This window comes from Elaeis guineensis, chromosome 4, assembly GCF_000442705.2.
Source record: "Elaeis guineensis isolate ETL-2024a chromosome 4, EG11, whole genome shotgun sequence".
NCBI classification, from domain to species: domain Eukaryota; kingdom Viridiplantae; phylum Streptophyta; class Magnoliopsida; order Arecales; family Arecaceae; genus Elaeis; species Elaeis guineensis.
In genome coordinates, this window is record NC_025996.2 from 23,872,945 (window position 1) to 23,889,743 (window position 16,799).

Sequence of the window (16,799 nt, forward strand, 5' to 3'; positions counted from 1 at the left end):
CGGGTTAAAGTATTTCCAAATGGGTAAAGTTTGAGCCAAGAATTTGGACATCAGCGGAACGAACGAACATGACTGGACGTTAGAACTTCTCTCTGGATGTTTACCCAAAAGAACTTCTTTCTAAATGGATTAATTTCGAGCTGTGAATCAGACATGTGACAGAAGTGACGTGGAATTCAGTTTTTCCATCGAATAGGTAATGGGTGATCTACTAAAAATTATTGTCTGGACCATCCAAATCCCACGGTGGATAACACGTCACATTAACCCAACCCTTGTATTTCACGAATTTTCGGTGGCGTGTTATCCACCGTGCACGTGCTTCGACATTTGTGCTGATCTATCTGGGCGTGATCCAGTAAATAATTTCCCTGTTTTACACGTTTGATGAAACGGTGGGCATCCACGCTGGGAGCCTCGAAGACACGTCTGGTCACCGCTCACCAGGTCACGTGTCAAACAAATTCCGCAGAATTCCATTTCCCATCTACCGCGGAGCTGCGAACAGTCTCACGCAAAAAGGCCGAGGGTATTCCCGGTATTCTAACAATGCGGTGGACCCCGCTTCCTCCTCGCCAGTCCATATCCAGCCTCTCATGCCTTGCTCCGACGGCCGACCGCACGAGCAAAGTTCGTTCGTCATCGCCGTCTCCCTCCCTCGTTCCTTCCGTCTCTCTTCTCTGTTATATCTCTCTGTACCTGAGTCAGGCGGCCGGGGGCGTAAGAAAGACGGAAAGGAAGGAGAGGAGAAGAGATGAGCAGCGCGGCGGTGGGGGCTCGGACGCGGGTGGGCAAGTTCGAGCTGGGGAGGACGCTGGGGGAGGGCACCTTCGCCAAGGTGAAGTTCGCCCGCAATGTCCAGACCGGCGACAGCGTCGCCATCAAGATCCTCGACAAGGATCAGGTCCTCCGCCACAAGATGGTCGAACTGGTGTGCTTTCTCTCTCCATGCCCCTCTCTCTCTATCTCTATCTCTAACTTTCTTTTTATTTGTCCTTTTGCTAAGATTAACTATTAATCTTGGATCTCATCATGACTTTTTTTAATTTTTCTTAGTAGGTTGCTTGTTCCATGTGCTTATAGTTTCAGGCTTTGTCTTCTGATTTATTGTTATTCTTTGTTGGAATTCTTGGACGGATGTACGAATCGGATCTGCTCGGATGAGGATATCCTAATTTCCGTGGTCTCAGCATGTGATGGTTTAAGAGGCCCGACATCTATAGGTCTAGAATGGAAAAGCTCTAAGTATTAATCCTCGAAGCAAGCATATGGAGATTAAACAGTTCTGTTTTCGTGTATGCTTCAAATTATATCTGGTTATAGATAAAAGGATGGTTGGATTGTTTCGATTTTATGTTACAGCGGTCCAATGCATATGGAAATCATGGAGTTATTGTCACCGGTATTGTTGCTGATTTAATTTTGCTTGGCCATCAGTATATCACTAGCACGTATTTTAAGGATGTGGAGATGTGAGTTGATTTTAGGTTAATGGAGGAAAATCTCATCTACAAACATGGATGTGCCGTTTGGTTTTGAAGAGAGGGAGTTCATATTGGAGGTCTTTTCTAACAGGGTAGGAATTGGAACGAGGCTTTATATTTAGTTGAAAATTTAGCAGGCTTGGATGAGAAACTGAGCACCTTGAAAAGTAATAGCTGAATTTGAGGCTTGAGTTTGTGATATTTATGACGAGTTATATCTATTACACCTTTGAGTTAGTGAGAACGCAGCACAATGTAAGATAAATATAAAAAATAGGGAGCAAAGGTTGGAACTGGAAACTGTTGGGAGGTAAAACCTGGAATTGGGGCCTTAGGCCTTTGTTTGAATCAGGTCCCTTTTGCTGGGATGTCCAATCATCAGAATGCGTGTATAGCATCAAATGGGGAATAGGTCAGGAAGGTTTAAGTCAGCTAACAGATCGTTGATTGATGTCTAACAGATGGGTTTCAACTTGAAACAGTATAACAAGTCTTTCCCTGTATTTTTCGTCTCTTGAATTGCATACATACGAGGGAATTAATGGATGGCACCGAATGAAACAACGGACACTTGTTTATCTGTTAGGAAATCTTGCATCCACCCTCTTCACCACTTGAGGCCCTCTCTTCCATCCAAGATCTAACCATCAAGTCCATGAGACTTTATGTTTGCCATCTTTTGCCTATCTTTTATGCATCTTCAGCTACATGAAAGCAGAACAACTTTTTGTTTGCAAACTTTATAACTTATGTGTATCATTTTTTATGGGCGCTTCATTTTCTGCAATTTTTTGTAAGTAGTTCTTTCCTGTTCCTATTCCTATATCATAATTTTGTTCGGTAGTTGCTTCTGGTTTAGACTGTCGTATTGTAAGTCACTGTCCATGGCAGTGAATTGTCAAATTTTAGAAGAGGAAGTTGCATAAAGGGACAGAAGCCACAGTAGCTCTTAAAGAAACAGGGTTGCCACCAATTATTACTCTTATTTGGAACTTCACTTTTCACTTCTCGTATTCATAATGAAGCTCCATTTTCAAGATTTTGGGTGCCAAGGTGTAAAATAACTTGCAGAAATCAGATCATCATCTTTTTTTTAATTCTTCAATATACCCAGATTTTTGTTCATACCAAATTTGCGAAAACGTGAATGTAACTTGTGAAGCCTTATAATCAGTGAGCATGTGACAATTCATATATATGAGTTTGCCATGAACTTTCTAGTTATTACTTGATTGGTATATGGTCAATTAGTATCTTTAAGTTTGATTATTGGTAACACTTTTTATCGGTTTCACAATGTGAACACTTCAATTTCCTTTACCAGATCAGGATAGAGACAGTATGGATCAGTGTATATGGATCAGAATAGAAACTAGTTATTACCAATCTTTCCAAATTTTAATCTCCCTTGATTCTCTTGATATGGTTACATAGTGTTAGTGGATGTGGCCAACAGGCCCCATTTTCCTTCCATAAGCCCTCCTCTCTCATTCATGTAGATAAGCAATGTACCTCTGTATTTAGAATCTATGCGTACACATCAAATAAATCCATGTTGACCGCTCAAATGAAGAGGTCTGGGTTCTTCTTCCTGTATTTACTCTTTCCCAGGTGGTTTTTCCTTGTTACAAGGAGGCAGGGAAAAAAGAACAGAATTTCTTCTGTAGATAGTACATTTGTTAGTTGAGAATGCTCTCTGTGCATCATGTGTTGGCATGGGCAAAACATCCTACATGCACGATGTACCACAAAGGCCAAGGTTTCCTGTGTGAACAATAAAACAAATGCCCGGTGGGTTCTACATAGTATATTGTCATGTACATGGCCAGCATAGTAGTCTTAGCCTAGTATGTGTACATTTAGGATTTCTCTTGTTGGTCTGCTTCTGACCTGTAAACAACTTATTTTCCAGAATGGTAGCATGATCTTGCTGTGGCAGTGCTTGGAAGTACAAGATGTCAATTTATTATCACTAGAACTTCTTATGTATTGATTTTGCAGTGACTTGGATGTTCTTGTTGTTTGGAAATTATTTCAATGGTCCTTCATTACCTTCTTTCAGATAAAAAGAGAAATTTCTACCATGAAGCTAATCAAGCATCCAAACGTTGTTCAGCTCTACGAGGTATCTTGAAATCTGCTCTTAGATTTTTGTAATTTAGTGTTTTTTTCTAACTAACTTGGCTTGTAACATATAATTGATTACTTCTGTTATAATATTATCATACCAATGCATTTTCAAATAACTCTGGTCTTAAGGCTTATTGGCTGTCTTTAATGAATAAAAATGACTTTGGTTTATGCAGACATGCATCATGCGTGCTACATAGAAATGCTCATATATGTACATATTTATGTCTAATCTAGTTATGCCTTCGCACCTATTTTAAAAGTAATAGCATGATCCATGGATTAGAACTTCATTTCATAAAGCTGGGTTCTCTATATGGTTCTTCTTTTCTGTAAGGTGCTTCTGTTTCATATATAAATATCTTTTATAGTTTTATGATCCGCTGACAACCTCAGTTTATATAACTTGTAGGAAATTTGTTAGCAAGCTTTTACTCTAGTGTAATTCAAATGTTAACTGCTGTGTCTCCTTTCTATGAGCTCAAATGAGCTACATTGCCATTTCTTCTATTCAAAATGTATGTATATATTTCAGGTAATGGCCAGCAAGACAAAGATATACATTGTTCTGGAATTTGTTAATGGAGGAGAGCTCTTTGACAAAATTGTAAGGTCATTTTACTTGGATTAAGTGTTCAAAATATTTCCATAATCACACATACACAAACACATAGGACATGCCTATTATAAGTCTTAAAATGCATCTACATATTGAGTACATACACCCTAGAGATCATCTAGTTGTATTTCACATGTATGAGTGAATGTATGTGATGTGACACCCATTTGCACATGTGCCCTTCCACTCAAGTGTCATTTTTTTTCCTGTTCTACATTACCTTATCAGGTCTTTGACTTATAGGTCAAGCATGGGAGGCTGAAAGAAGACGAAGCAAGGAGATATTTCCAGCAACTGATAAATGCTGTTGATTATTGTCATAGTAGAGGTGTATACCACAGAGACCTCAAGGTTTGACCAACTTTGCTGATGGGTGTCCCATTTTGTGGATGCACTGTCCAACTGTCTATTATCTTTCATTAAATGACTTGGGTAGCGATCTTCTTCAGCTAGTAATTGGAATTGGTAGACAACAATTTATGTCCTTAACATGTTTTGCAGCCCGAAAATCTACTTCTGGATTCATATGGTAACCTTAAAGTTTCCGACTTTGGCTTGAGTGCATTTGCACCACAAATACGGGTAAGTATTTTATTTGTATACAAGCTTCCCTGAATGATTGGTATTTGTTATGACTTGTTGGTTTGCCAAACTGATTAGTTAAACAAAATCTCATTTAATGTATCAACTTGACTATCTTATAATCTCATTGAATAATATATCCTTCAGTTCAGTTACATTTGTTATTTGTTACATAATTGAGAAGGTTGGCTTTGCTTAGGTTCATTTCATGATTAGAACCAGGCCAGGGTATGGATTACATTGAAATTAAGTTGAGTTGCTTGAAAGGGGTGTTAAGTTGGATGAAACAAAGAATACAGAGATAAAGAGAGTTTAGTGAGGCTGAGTGAGAAAGAGAAGCACTCCAAATGGTTCAAACTAATGAAATTCAAAAGTCAGGGCTTCTTGACAAAAATCGTTGTGATGTTCTTATTGTATTATAGGTTTTGCATTATTAGCTTTGACTTCCTTGCCGCTGTTACTTTCAGTAGTTTCTCAAAGCAACTTTGCTTGCCAAATTGTCCCATAGTTTTTCAAAGTCATGCTATAATTGTTGTTATTAGTATCAAAATCATATGTTCTCCACATACATTGAATATATAGCTGACAATCCTGGTACAGTTGAATGGGATTGGTGTTACATGGATCCATCTTCTAACTGATTTTTATCAATTGTTGACTTCTTAAATAAAAGATATTCTCAATTTTAATATTGCATTCTCTTTATATATATATATATTGGGAGAAAGAAAGGGAGGGAGACGCACCCAAACTATAATTACCTACATACTGCTCAAGAACCCTAGACCTCCAGTTGCCAAGTAGAGGGTGCTACATTGGGGCAAGCCCCAGTTCATTTAACCTTTATTGTTTTTCTCATCTTCTTTTTTAGAAGCATATGCAATGAATGCAGTTCCCTATTTCAAAATTTTGTCACTTTCTTTGTCTAGAATCTTTAGATACTTCACAACGTTGAGAGTCTTGAATGGTTACTTGAGCTTATTCTGTAAATTCAATATAGCATGTTTCTTATAATCAGTATTTCAGGCTTCATGGGAAGTTCTTCTTTATTCTAGAGATGCTTTGGTCAGAATTTCAGAATTTTGCACTTTTAAATCAGGCTGTTGTTATTAACATAGATTTCATGTGTGAAGTGTGGTGGTTTGATAACATCAGGGGTTTCTTTGATCGTATCTATTCCTTGTTTTCATCCATTTTTTAAAGATTTTCTTATTCAAATTGTACTTGAATTTCACAATCTTTGTGATCATATTTTGGAATTATAGACTCATGGCAACCATGCTAATCAATATACTTGATACCTCAGGAGGATGGACTACTACATACTGCATGTGGAACTCCAAATTATGTTGCACCTGAGGTGTAATCATCCTGTCCATCCTCAATGGCAACATTATTTTAACCAATTTCATTTATGTTAACCAACTTACATGCTGGATGCTTGATTTTATCAGGTGCTCAATGATAAAGGTTATGATGGTACTGCTTCTGATATATGGTCTTGTGGTGTAATTCTGTTTGTCCTTATGGCTGGATACTTACCCTTTGATGAACCAAACCTCATGGCTTTGTATAAGAAAGTAAGTTTTATTTTTTTTATTTTAAATCACTGAAGCGTCAAGTCTTCCTCAATAATAGAATAAATTTCTTGAGAGTGTTGACCATCATCATGGCCTACCAAAATTGCAGATCTGTAAGGCAAATTTTTCATGTCCATCGTGGTTTTCTTCTGGTGCAAAGAAATTAGTTAAATGTATTCTAGACCCAAATCCTCATTCTGTAAGTGCCAATTATCATTGAGATTTTCTTTTACTTGTGCAAGTAACAGTGCATTGGCTTAGAATTCAGAATATCTTAAGTTCTTCCTAGAACTGCCATTTGCATGATACTGTGCAGCTTGGTGGCTACACCTCTGCATGCTTGCATGCATGTTACTTATCTCTTCTTTTCTGCCACAAAGCTAGCTAAATCTAATACTGTACTGCTTATTTTAACAGCGCATAACAATTCCACAAATTTTAGAAGATGAATGGTTTACAAAAGGGTATAAGCCACCATGTTTTGAACAAGGGGAAGACGTGAGCCTTGAGGATGTTGATGCTGTTTTCAATGATTCAGAGGTAAGAACTCACTACCCTGGAGACATTATATTGAGCTGCCAAAAATTCTGAACTATACCATTTCCCTTGTTTAGCATAAAACTGTGCAGAAGATGCACTGTCATGAGAATGGTAGCACTCAAGAAAATTAAATTGGCATACCTGTTATTATTAAAAATTGTTCCATTGAAAACCCTTTTTTTTTTTTTTTTTTTTGAGGGAGAGATGGAATCCCATAAATTCATTAAGAAAATGAATGAGAATTCGAAAGATGATGGCTCTCTGCCAGGAGAGACTACAGAAATAGAAAACCTCATTACACTGAAGCTTATCAATTACTTTTATTTATTTTGATGCATTTAAGTATTAAAATATAATGATTGATGACAAGAAATTTTATTTACAATTTATGATAATATTTCATTTCTGGCATGTGTCATTTCAATATGCAGGAGCATCTTGTAACAGAAAAGAAAGAGAAACCAGAGTCAATGAATGCATTTGCACTTATTTCAAGATCACAAGTTTTCAATTTGGGAAATTTGTTTGAAAAACAGATGGTATGTTGGATAAGGCTGCTTCTTTCTTCCTTTCTTTCTTTCTTTTTTGTGGAATCCTGCCTTACAGCGTAGACACATTTCTTTGAGGCATTTTTTTTTTATTTATTTAAGTTGTGTTTGGATTTGGGCACTACAGCTGTTCCATTTTTAAAAAGCTTCTCAAAACTTGAGGATTAAAAGTTGAGGCATGGACCCATGCTGGTACAATATGTATCATGGTAGGGGATTGGCACAGCCAAACATGGTGCTAGCTCAAATTATTATTAAAAAAAAAAAGTGTGCCAAGCTGCAACGGATCACTATGGGGTGAATTTGAGGCAGCTAAGTGCGGTACGGGTCAGTATGTGATCTAGGGGTGTATGGTGTACCACGGGTATTCATACTGGTTTTCAGTTGATTCATATGGGGGCCAATACCGGCACTACAATCCTTGCTCACCTAGCTATTTTGGAAAGCATAGGCAAAGTAAATGTTGCCTAATTGACTATCAAAAAAATGTTGCCTAATTAATTAACTTGACAAGATTAGTTTTGAAGCTTGGGGGCAGAAAAAAAAAAAACTGCAATTTGCAATGTATGGACTGCCTCGTGTTTTAGACTCTGGTTGCTCATCTAAGGTTCACCGTTCACCTGTAACGGCTCTGTCATAAAAGACAGTTTAATTTCTTCTTTTATAATAGAGTTGATGGGTTTGAGATTTTCTTTAATTATTATTGTTGGCTATGGAGATAGCATTAGGTTACAGACTTCAACCTTCATTTTACACTGTAGCTTGGTTCTTCCTCATGAAAAATTTGATTGAGTTTTAAATGAGGCCTGTATTGACCTTAATCAGATATTATTAGCAAATCAGTATCTTTCTTTTGCATTAAGCAATGTAGTTAGTGATGAGCTCATATTCCTGTTCATGTTGGAACTTATAGGGTCTTGTCAAGCGGGAGACACGCTTTACTTCTCAGTGCCCTCCCAATGAAATAATGGCTAAAATAGAGGAAGCAGCTAAGCCTTTGGGTTTCAACGTGAGCAAACACAACTACAAGGTAGAGGGTCATATGACGTGCTTGAATCACATCTTGCTCTTACATTTTATCCCAGGATTATTTTTTTCATTCTCAATTTAGTATATATTAATTTCAGTCAATCTGAGTTGAATGTATCTTGTCATTTTGCGTCATTCCAGATGAAGTTAAAAGGAGACAAAACTGGAAGGAAGGGCCATCTATCTGTAGCAACAGAGGTATTGCACCAAGCCTTTATTATTTTTTATTTAAGCACACTTGACTCGAGAAAATATAAAAGCTGGGTAAATTAGGTTAATAGTAAGATTCTTGTTCTCTTCTGGGTTTCTTGGCAGAAAAGCATGTAGAAAATTTTCCTGTCACTCTCTATAGGCATCCATTTTGAGGTTCACATGCCTGGATACACGAAGCACAAACCTTAGGTTGCAGCAGCAAATCAGTTTACCGGCCGTCACAGATTTTGATCTGCATTAGTTTTGGCTAAATCCAGCATGTAAGGTCGGCCATTCTTCTGTTGCCTAACCATATAGTAGCGGAGTGGATATTATTGTGAAAATCTTTAGTATCATTAAAAGGCTATAGTTTTTTATTGGGCATTGCACGTTAATTAGAGTACCTGTCCAGAGAGTGACTTCCAGCGCATTGACAATTAACATTTAATACACCGTGTGCAACTCGAGTCTTGTTTTTTTATTTGAATGGTGCTGTTTGTTTTCATGGCCCTCTCTTTCTGTAATGTCCAATCAAATCAAGAAGTTTATTGATTTTTCTTTTTTTCTTTTTATCAGGTTTTTGAGGTAGCTCCTTCTCTCCACATGGTTGAGCTGCGTAAAACTGGAGGTGACACATTAGAGTTTCACAAGGCACGTTAAGATAAAACTACATAGTAATCGTAGGCCTGTTTGCGATGTTGCACCCTCATTGCCCATCAGTAACATATTCTTTTATCAAATCCTCTTGCAGTTCTATAAGAGCTTTTCCTCAGGACTAAAAGATATTGTATGGAAGTCTGAAGCATCACAAAAGAGATCAGGTGAGTTGCATAATATTTTTGAACATACATATGATAAGAATGCAAGTGGTTCCCTCTTCTGCTTATTTCTACCTGTTCAAATGAGATCCATATTTGCAGGTAATATCATGGCTTTCTCATAGCAGCAGTACGTGCATTGCCTACCAAAACAGGTGGCCTTATCGGTCGTGAAATGTACCAATATTGTACATACTCTCGTGGGGTACACTTCAAAGAAAGAGTCCCTGTCATTTGCTCAAAGAGACAGCACATCCATTCCTCTGATTCCTTCAGTTGCCCAACAGAATACGACAGGGGAGACTAACTAGCTCTCCCTTTTCTGTTGTTGTAGGTTCAAAGTTCCCTGCTACTAGTCTTCATTGCAAAGAATGTATGAGGATTGAAAAATACAAGATGCTTAATATTGTCATGAGCAACGCTTAATATGTTGGAAGACTCCAGACTCTATAATCGTAACATGAATTTCCTTCTTTTGTTCACAATCAGGGACTACAAGATGTGTCATAAAGAAACAAAAATCAAAAGCATATAGAAACTGGAAATATAATCCACTAAGCCAAATTTGTTCATCTAAGTTTTTAATAGATAATTAATTATTGAGATCCTTGGATGCATGTATCAAAATGACTTGGCAGGCTGCTAAGTTGGAGAGCCGCTTTTAACGTTGGGCTACTATATGGTATAACATTTTCCAAATGCTATGTGGTATGATATTTGAAGGGGCAAGGGCAGAGAAACTGGCCTCGAAGGCCCCTTTTCTACGTCAAGTGGATTCAAAAGTAAAATGGTTTACTGAGTTATTAAAAAAAAAAAAAAGGAATGCTCAAGAATAAAGCAATTCCCTTACAGGTGCCTTTTGACCTTTACAAAGTATTTGGGCATGCAAAAAACATGTGGTTGATATAGCAGCATTGACATGTCTTCAGACAAGGAGTTAACATATGCATTAAAGTCTCTTGATGATAATCAGATTTCCAGAGTGGAAATTTAACAAGAGCAATCCGTGGAAACCGTAACTTCAGATATTGTTATAGATCGTGCCCTTCAGAAAACAGGGATTGATGCATGAGATAAATATACGAGAAAATAGTGGAGTTTTGATAAAAACAAAGGTAGAGTTCAGGTTTGATGCCCTGTTATCCCACAGGCATACTGACCTAAAAGCATCTCTATTTGAACCATAATGTTAGATAGAATGTGTTCTCATCCTCTAATGATCTTTAAATATCTTTTAACCTGAGGGTCCATGTGAACTAGTATATATGAGCCATATTCCCTGGTTGCATGGACCAAGAAAGTAGTCTAGTTCGGTACTTTTAAGAAATCTAATGAGGGATCCCGTGCCCAATTAAAAAGAATAACTAGTTTGGATGATGAGGATTGATTAGTTTATCAAAGGCCTTTGATTTCTCTTTACATGAAATAAATAGAAATTGTGCTTAAGGTATGAAAATCATGTTTAAAAAAAAAAAAAAAATCAAGCATTGGCAATAAAGAAATCCTCCATCAAGCTCAGCCAGTCATGCCAGTGGAAGATCCGAACAAGGTCGGATGTTGCCAATCCCATCTTCCGATCGAACAACTTTGAGTGGTACTATCAGCCTCTTTACTTCGACTGTCGATCCTGTTACTAGCATCAGAAAGACATCTCTACCAGTCATGCTATCGGTCGATCCGAGATCTCCTTGTCGGATCGGACCTGATTAGAAAATTTCGTGCCTTTTTTTAAATTCAAACGATCATGACGTGACAAATAGTCACAGATCAGATAAGGAAGAAGATAACGGACATATTTTATCCAATAAGTTAAAGCTAATCATTTAAACTGGCATTCCCAACGAGACAAGAGATAATAAATATATCTCTTCCGATAAAGTAGGAGATGATAAACATATCTTGTTCAATAAATTAAAAATAAATATTGATTCTCTTTTCTTCTCATGCTCTTCAACTCCGTCTATAAATAAATATTTAAAATATAAAAAATCTCTATTTCAATATGCTCACTTCTTTCCATATATGTCAGAGATAGCATCGGAGAATTTTCGTCGGAGTCAACTTCAATTAAAAATTTTTTTTTGTACGTCCTCCTGTCGTCGTCCGTCGCTGATCTACGGTCATCATCAAGCTTCGGCCAACTCAATTTTAAGATGAATTTTTGCTGTAATATCAATTAATTTTGATAATCGGATATTTCAATCCAGGAAGAGGGAGAGAGCCAAAAGAGGTGGGAAGGGAGAGAATTGTTCCCATGGGTGGAGGCAACGCACGGACTTTACTAGCGTACGCGTCCGACATCTGCTTGACGATATGGCGGTCCTTCTGCCAAAGAAAAAGAAATGTTTTCACATTCCACCTAAGCCAAGGATGGGTGCCAAAATCGATCAGGAAATCGAATGCCGTGGAGCTTTTTCATCACGATTGGTACATTGGAGACACAATTAACGGTGAAGAGAAGGACGCCGGAGCCGAAGGCGGTGCTGATGAGGTGGGGGCGGGGGCCCGGGCGGCGATCCTCGGGTTCTCGAGGTGGCCGTACGCATTGAACAGCATGACCGCCCTCGCTTGGCTGACGCCGCTTATCGTCTCTCGTTCGCGACTCCTTCGCGAACCAGCAACAGCACACAGCACTCGAGTTTCTCGTCGAGTCCTATCAACAACACAGAGCACTATCGATGGATCCAATGATGTTAATGGGTGGTGTCTGGGTTCTTGATCGGAAACATTTATTGGTCTCTCTTGAGTTTAAGCCCATCACGAGCGATTCTTTGTGCACCCGCGCGGTGCGCAAAGAATTTCGCATACACGTAAAAATCTCAGGAAAATAGGGAGATCTGATATTCAATGGATGGTGAGGACGGGTAACATGGGCCAAACTATGCTTGGTTACAAAGATATGGGCCAACCCATCATGAGAGCACAGTATGTGAGTCCTGAAATCATCTAATGTCTCTATCAAAAAAAAGACATCCAATTGAAAGGTATTATTTAAATTTTTTAATTCTATATAATTATCAAGATCTTCTCAATAAATAATTGATATAAAATTTATTTATGCAAATTCTAATATAAAGATATTAATTTAGGCTAAATATCATAAATCCCTAGGACTCCTGAAATTGAAAACTAATGCAGAAGTTGACTTAACCGAACTTGACTGACATCTAAAAATATGATTCAATCGAAATGTGGGCCTTTCAATTTGCAAACCAATTATCTTATCTAGCAGTTGCCATTGAGGATCAATTTAGCTCAAGTCGATAAACTAGACATTGAGTGGGAGAGTATGAAGGGACGATTTAGAGACTTAAGTAGCTAACAAGAGACCTCAATGCAGTTGATGGTGATCGGATCTTCACTCCAACATCTCAGAGCATCTTAAAATATCAAACATATAGAGGAAGTCTGTTTGCTGGGAGACCTTTCGATGCCTATATCAAAAAGAGGAGATTTTGAGTGAAAGAAGGCAAAAAGAAAAAGAAAAAGAGATTCAAAATCTATGTATCAATATGTTATATGTCCGTGAGGAAGAGGGGGAGAGAGTCTCTCTTCTGCTCCATACTTTGTAGGGACCTGACTTAGACTCGGAGATGAATCAAACTTCTAGTGACCTAGTTGAATTTATCTAGAGAACTTTTGGGGAGCAATTTATGTAGGTGAAGGTCGGAATCTATCACAATCGAAATCTTGGGATATGCGAGGAAGGTTGCTAAGGATAAATGCTAGAACATCCACGAGTTACAGTGAGATATAGATCTCATAGTTATGAGGATTGTTCCACCATTATGGACTAGCTATAACTAAGTGGAGAAGAACTCGGACATCTTTGTGCATCTTTTGCAGTGGCTATATAGTAGAAATCGATTGGTTGAAGTGAAGACTTTGTAGCTGATTCGTAGTCTGATTAATCAGTTTTGCTATGTTGGCTCGATCAATTTCATATATCATTTGCATTTGTTTGGAACAAGATTGATAGATGCTCTATCTTGACCTTCATCAATTGCAGTGCGTAGATGGAACGAGACATGGACCAAATGGCCCAGCTTGTTCTCAAGCTGAATATGTGATCCAGTTATGGTCCATGATAAATTCTTTGTGCACCACAGACGGTGCAGAATGGTGCACTCTCTGCGGTGATTGTCTCGTACGTGGAGCCAAAACATGATGCGTAAAAAAAAAAAAAATTTTTTTTTTGTTTTTATGTATGAGTCAATTATCATAGGTGGTATGTACGATTTTATCATGAAATTCAAGTTGGTGCGCAAAGAGTTTCTCCATGGTCCATGGTCATGAAACCCAAGCTGGGCATATTAACAATTACAAATAGACGGCCCATTTTCATCCCAAAAACATTAGAAAGGCTGCAGTTGATTGATTACGACGTACGAGTAGTCTTTGTCTCAATCTGTGTAGCCCGTGTTCAATGTAGGGCAGGTCCCTGGTATAGGACGGCTCTGATGCCTATCCAATGTCCGGCCTAGCTAGACCCTACATCTAGGGCCCACATCTGGTTAAGCTCGGAGCGAGCAAATAAATGCTTGGCCCAGCCTATGTAAACGTACGCTAGTCTGTAGGGCTACAGCCTAGCCTATGTAAACGTACGCTAGTTTGGCCCACCATATGTAAATGTACGAAAAATTCTTTGTGCACCGCAGATGATGCGAAAAATCTGCATAAAATACATCATTTTATATAATCAACCCATATAATTATTATTTTTAATATATATTTAATATTTATAATTTTTTATTTAAAAATTTTATATAATAAAAATATTTTTATTTTTAAAAAAATTATAATATTCTATATGATATTATGATTTATTGTACATAAGATGTTATAATATGATCTAAAAGATTATGACATCTTATTTATGTCATGGCATCCTACGTCAAATTATGACTTCCTAAATGCAGGATATTATAATATAGTTCAAGATGTCATAATATGATCCAGAATATCATAATATGAAAGAAATATTTTTGTCTAATGATTTTTCAATGCGTATTTAATACCTGCAGTTTTATTTTTCTTTTAATTTTGAATGACAAAAATATTCCTATTCTATGGAAAAAATTATGACATCCTACGTTATATTATGACATCTTGTGGATAAAAATTATGATTTTCTATACGTAGGAAGTCATAATATGAACATAGGATGTTATGATTTTTTAAAAAAATAAGAATATTTTTATCATTTAAAATTTTAAATAAAAAAATAAAATTATATGTATTAAATATGTACCGAAAAGTGATAGCTATATGAATTAATTATATAAAATAATATGCTTTACGTAGGATTTTTTATACCTCCCGTGGTGCATAAAAAATTTTTCGTAAATATATGCTAATTTGTAAGGTTACAGATTGATTATCTTATGTTGATTAATTAAAAAAAGAAAAAAAAATCTTACATGAATTTATTAATCCGGATCGACCGTCAATTTTTGATACCAATAATTTAAATTTTTGGACTGCGAGCCCATGACAATTGCCTATAATACATCGTAACTTTTATCAAGCATAAAGACTTCTCACCAAGGAATAATAGGATTGAGGATCTAATAGGTTCAAGTAAGACCTGAGGTATAGATGGCCTCCATCTGCCTCTTGAATAGTATCTAACCGTGACAAGAATGTCATGAGATTAAACGGAAAAAATTGTCATAGTCTCGTATTTATTGATAAAAAGAATACCATATGGATTATTAGCTTGACCCGATTCTCCTCCCACGTTTAGGCTCAGGACTGCGAGTCCGGCAATCCTAAATGAAAAACAACAATGCATTCTTTAGTTTCAACGTTCCAGAGTAGAAATATTTCTAATATCAAGTCACCATTTTTGATCATATAAAGGACGTGCTTATTGGAGGGGGGAAGTTTGAAGGATATGTTCTTCGTTAAGAGCTCCCAAGATTCCACTCCAGCCTATTGATAGCCTGCCGGATCATGCAGCTTAGCCAGCAGCTAAATTTTTTAACTACTTCTAAAAACTCTTTTATAATTTTTATTGTAAATGTATTTTTCAAATATAAAAATATTTCACGAAATTTGAGAAAAAAAAGGGTAACATCAAACATGCCCAAAGAGTCCAGTGATGGTGGAATTTCTCAGTGCCTATACGGTATACACTGCGAGTCCGGCCGATATGTACCGGACTCCAAAAGCCTCAGTGTTTTAGCGTGAGGAAAATATAAATTTAGAAAAACGATGTTTGTATTTGTACTACCTCGTTGAGAGATCCTTGTACATGCATTGCATGTCCAGAACTATTTAGTCGAAAATAAAAGTAACAGAGAGAGAGAGAGAGAGAGGAGAGTATAGAAAATCTAAAGCTTGGTATTACTAAGCGTGGGAATTATCCATTTTATCTAGTGGGAGGAGCCTGGTCATTATGTAAAGAAAAAGCAATGCTGGCCCGCCCACGAGGGCTTGGATTTTGGATGAAGCACGGAATGCTGGGCATGTAGAGTGGCGATGGGTAGTAAATATATCATTTTAAAAACAGCCCTGAACGCCCAAGTCAATTATCATCATTACAGATTCTACGAACCAGACGGCCTTTCAGGAGTTCACATGTAACCTGCGTGACTCCCATCATTGCTCAATACCTGGTGCCTAACTGAAAAGATTGACTAATGTAACATTCATGCTGCCATATATCAGCTCGGCCTTCTTCCACGAAAACCAAAGCAAATTCAAACGATCACTCTCTATCTGCAGCGTTTGCAAAATATTGGAAGAAAGATGGCGAGAAGCCAAAACCTGGAGGAGCAGCAGCATGCAGCTCCTGAAGTCACTGCTCGCTTATCAGGCAGGAAAGGGGGTAAAAAAAGAAAAGGAAAAGGAAAAGGAAAAAGCTGCGGCCGCGTCCGGTTTTCCCTGCTTCTGGCCACGGTCTGTGAGCCAAATTTCAGGGGTTCCGAGACCCTTGGGTTCAGGGGTTCCGATACCCTTGGCGGGGGGAGCGGGTAGGAATGATTGATAGGGCCCAACTAGGTATTTATTATCCTTTTGCAATCTTGGATGGAAGTGGATGGACGGGGTTCTCCTTGTCCCTGGTTTTCAACTTTTACTGGGTTTCTTGTCCTCAGTCTCAGAGTATTAGCGCAGGTGGGCTGCTAAGGCCATGATAGGTGGGCCTTCTTGGTCGGCCTAGGACAACTTGATTCTTAAATTCAAAAGCAGAGGTATTGTTGTGCAAGATGGGCAAGTGCCTCAAAACAGATTCAAAACCATATAATACGGAGACCCGATCCTCGGTGGTGTAA

General features: G+C 37.7%; 1 protein-coding gene across 5 annotated transcripts; it reads left to right on the top strand.

Annotated features, from left to right (window-relative positions):
- The first annotated feature begins 597 nt into the window (after positions 1–597).
- On the top strand, positions 598–9,958 carry LOC105043331 (CBL-interacting protein kinase 9). Of its 5 annotated transcripts, XM_019850057.2 has the most exons (16): positions 2,125–2,149; positions 2,204–2,277; positions 3,547–3,609; positions 4,150–4,221; positions 4,477–4,584; positions 4,735–4,815; positions 6,122–6,175; positions 6,270–6,395; positions 6,505–6,594; positions 6,813–6,935; positions 7,367–7,474; positions 8,397–8,513; positions 8,654–8,710; positions 9,281–9,355; positions 9,456–9,525; positions 9,625–9,958. In XM_019850057.2, exons 1-16 carry the CDS (start codon positions 2,140–2,142, stop codon positions 9,645–9,647), a joined length of 1,251 nt encoding a protein of 416 aa, XP_019705616.2. In that variant the 5' UTR covers positions 2,125–2,139; the 3' UTR covers positions 9,648–9,958. The 5 variants fall into 5 exon arrangements, with proteins under 5 accessions (XP_029119892.2, XP_010919144.2, XP_010919143.2 ...); XM_010920838.4 differs by lacking the exons at positions 2,125–2,149; positions 2,204–2,277 and adding an exon at positions 600–931; XM_010920842.4 differs by lacking the exons at positions 2,125–2,149; positions 2,204–2,277; positions 7,367–7,474 and adding an exon at positions 599–931.
- The last annotated feature ends 6,841 nt before the right edge of the window (positions 9,959–16,799 follow it).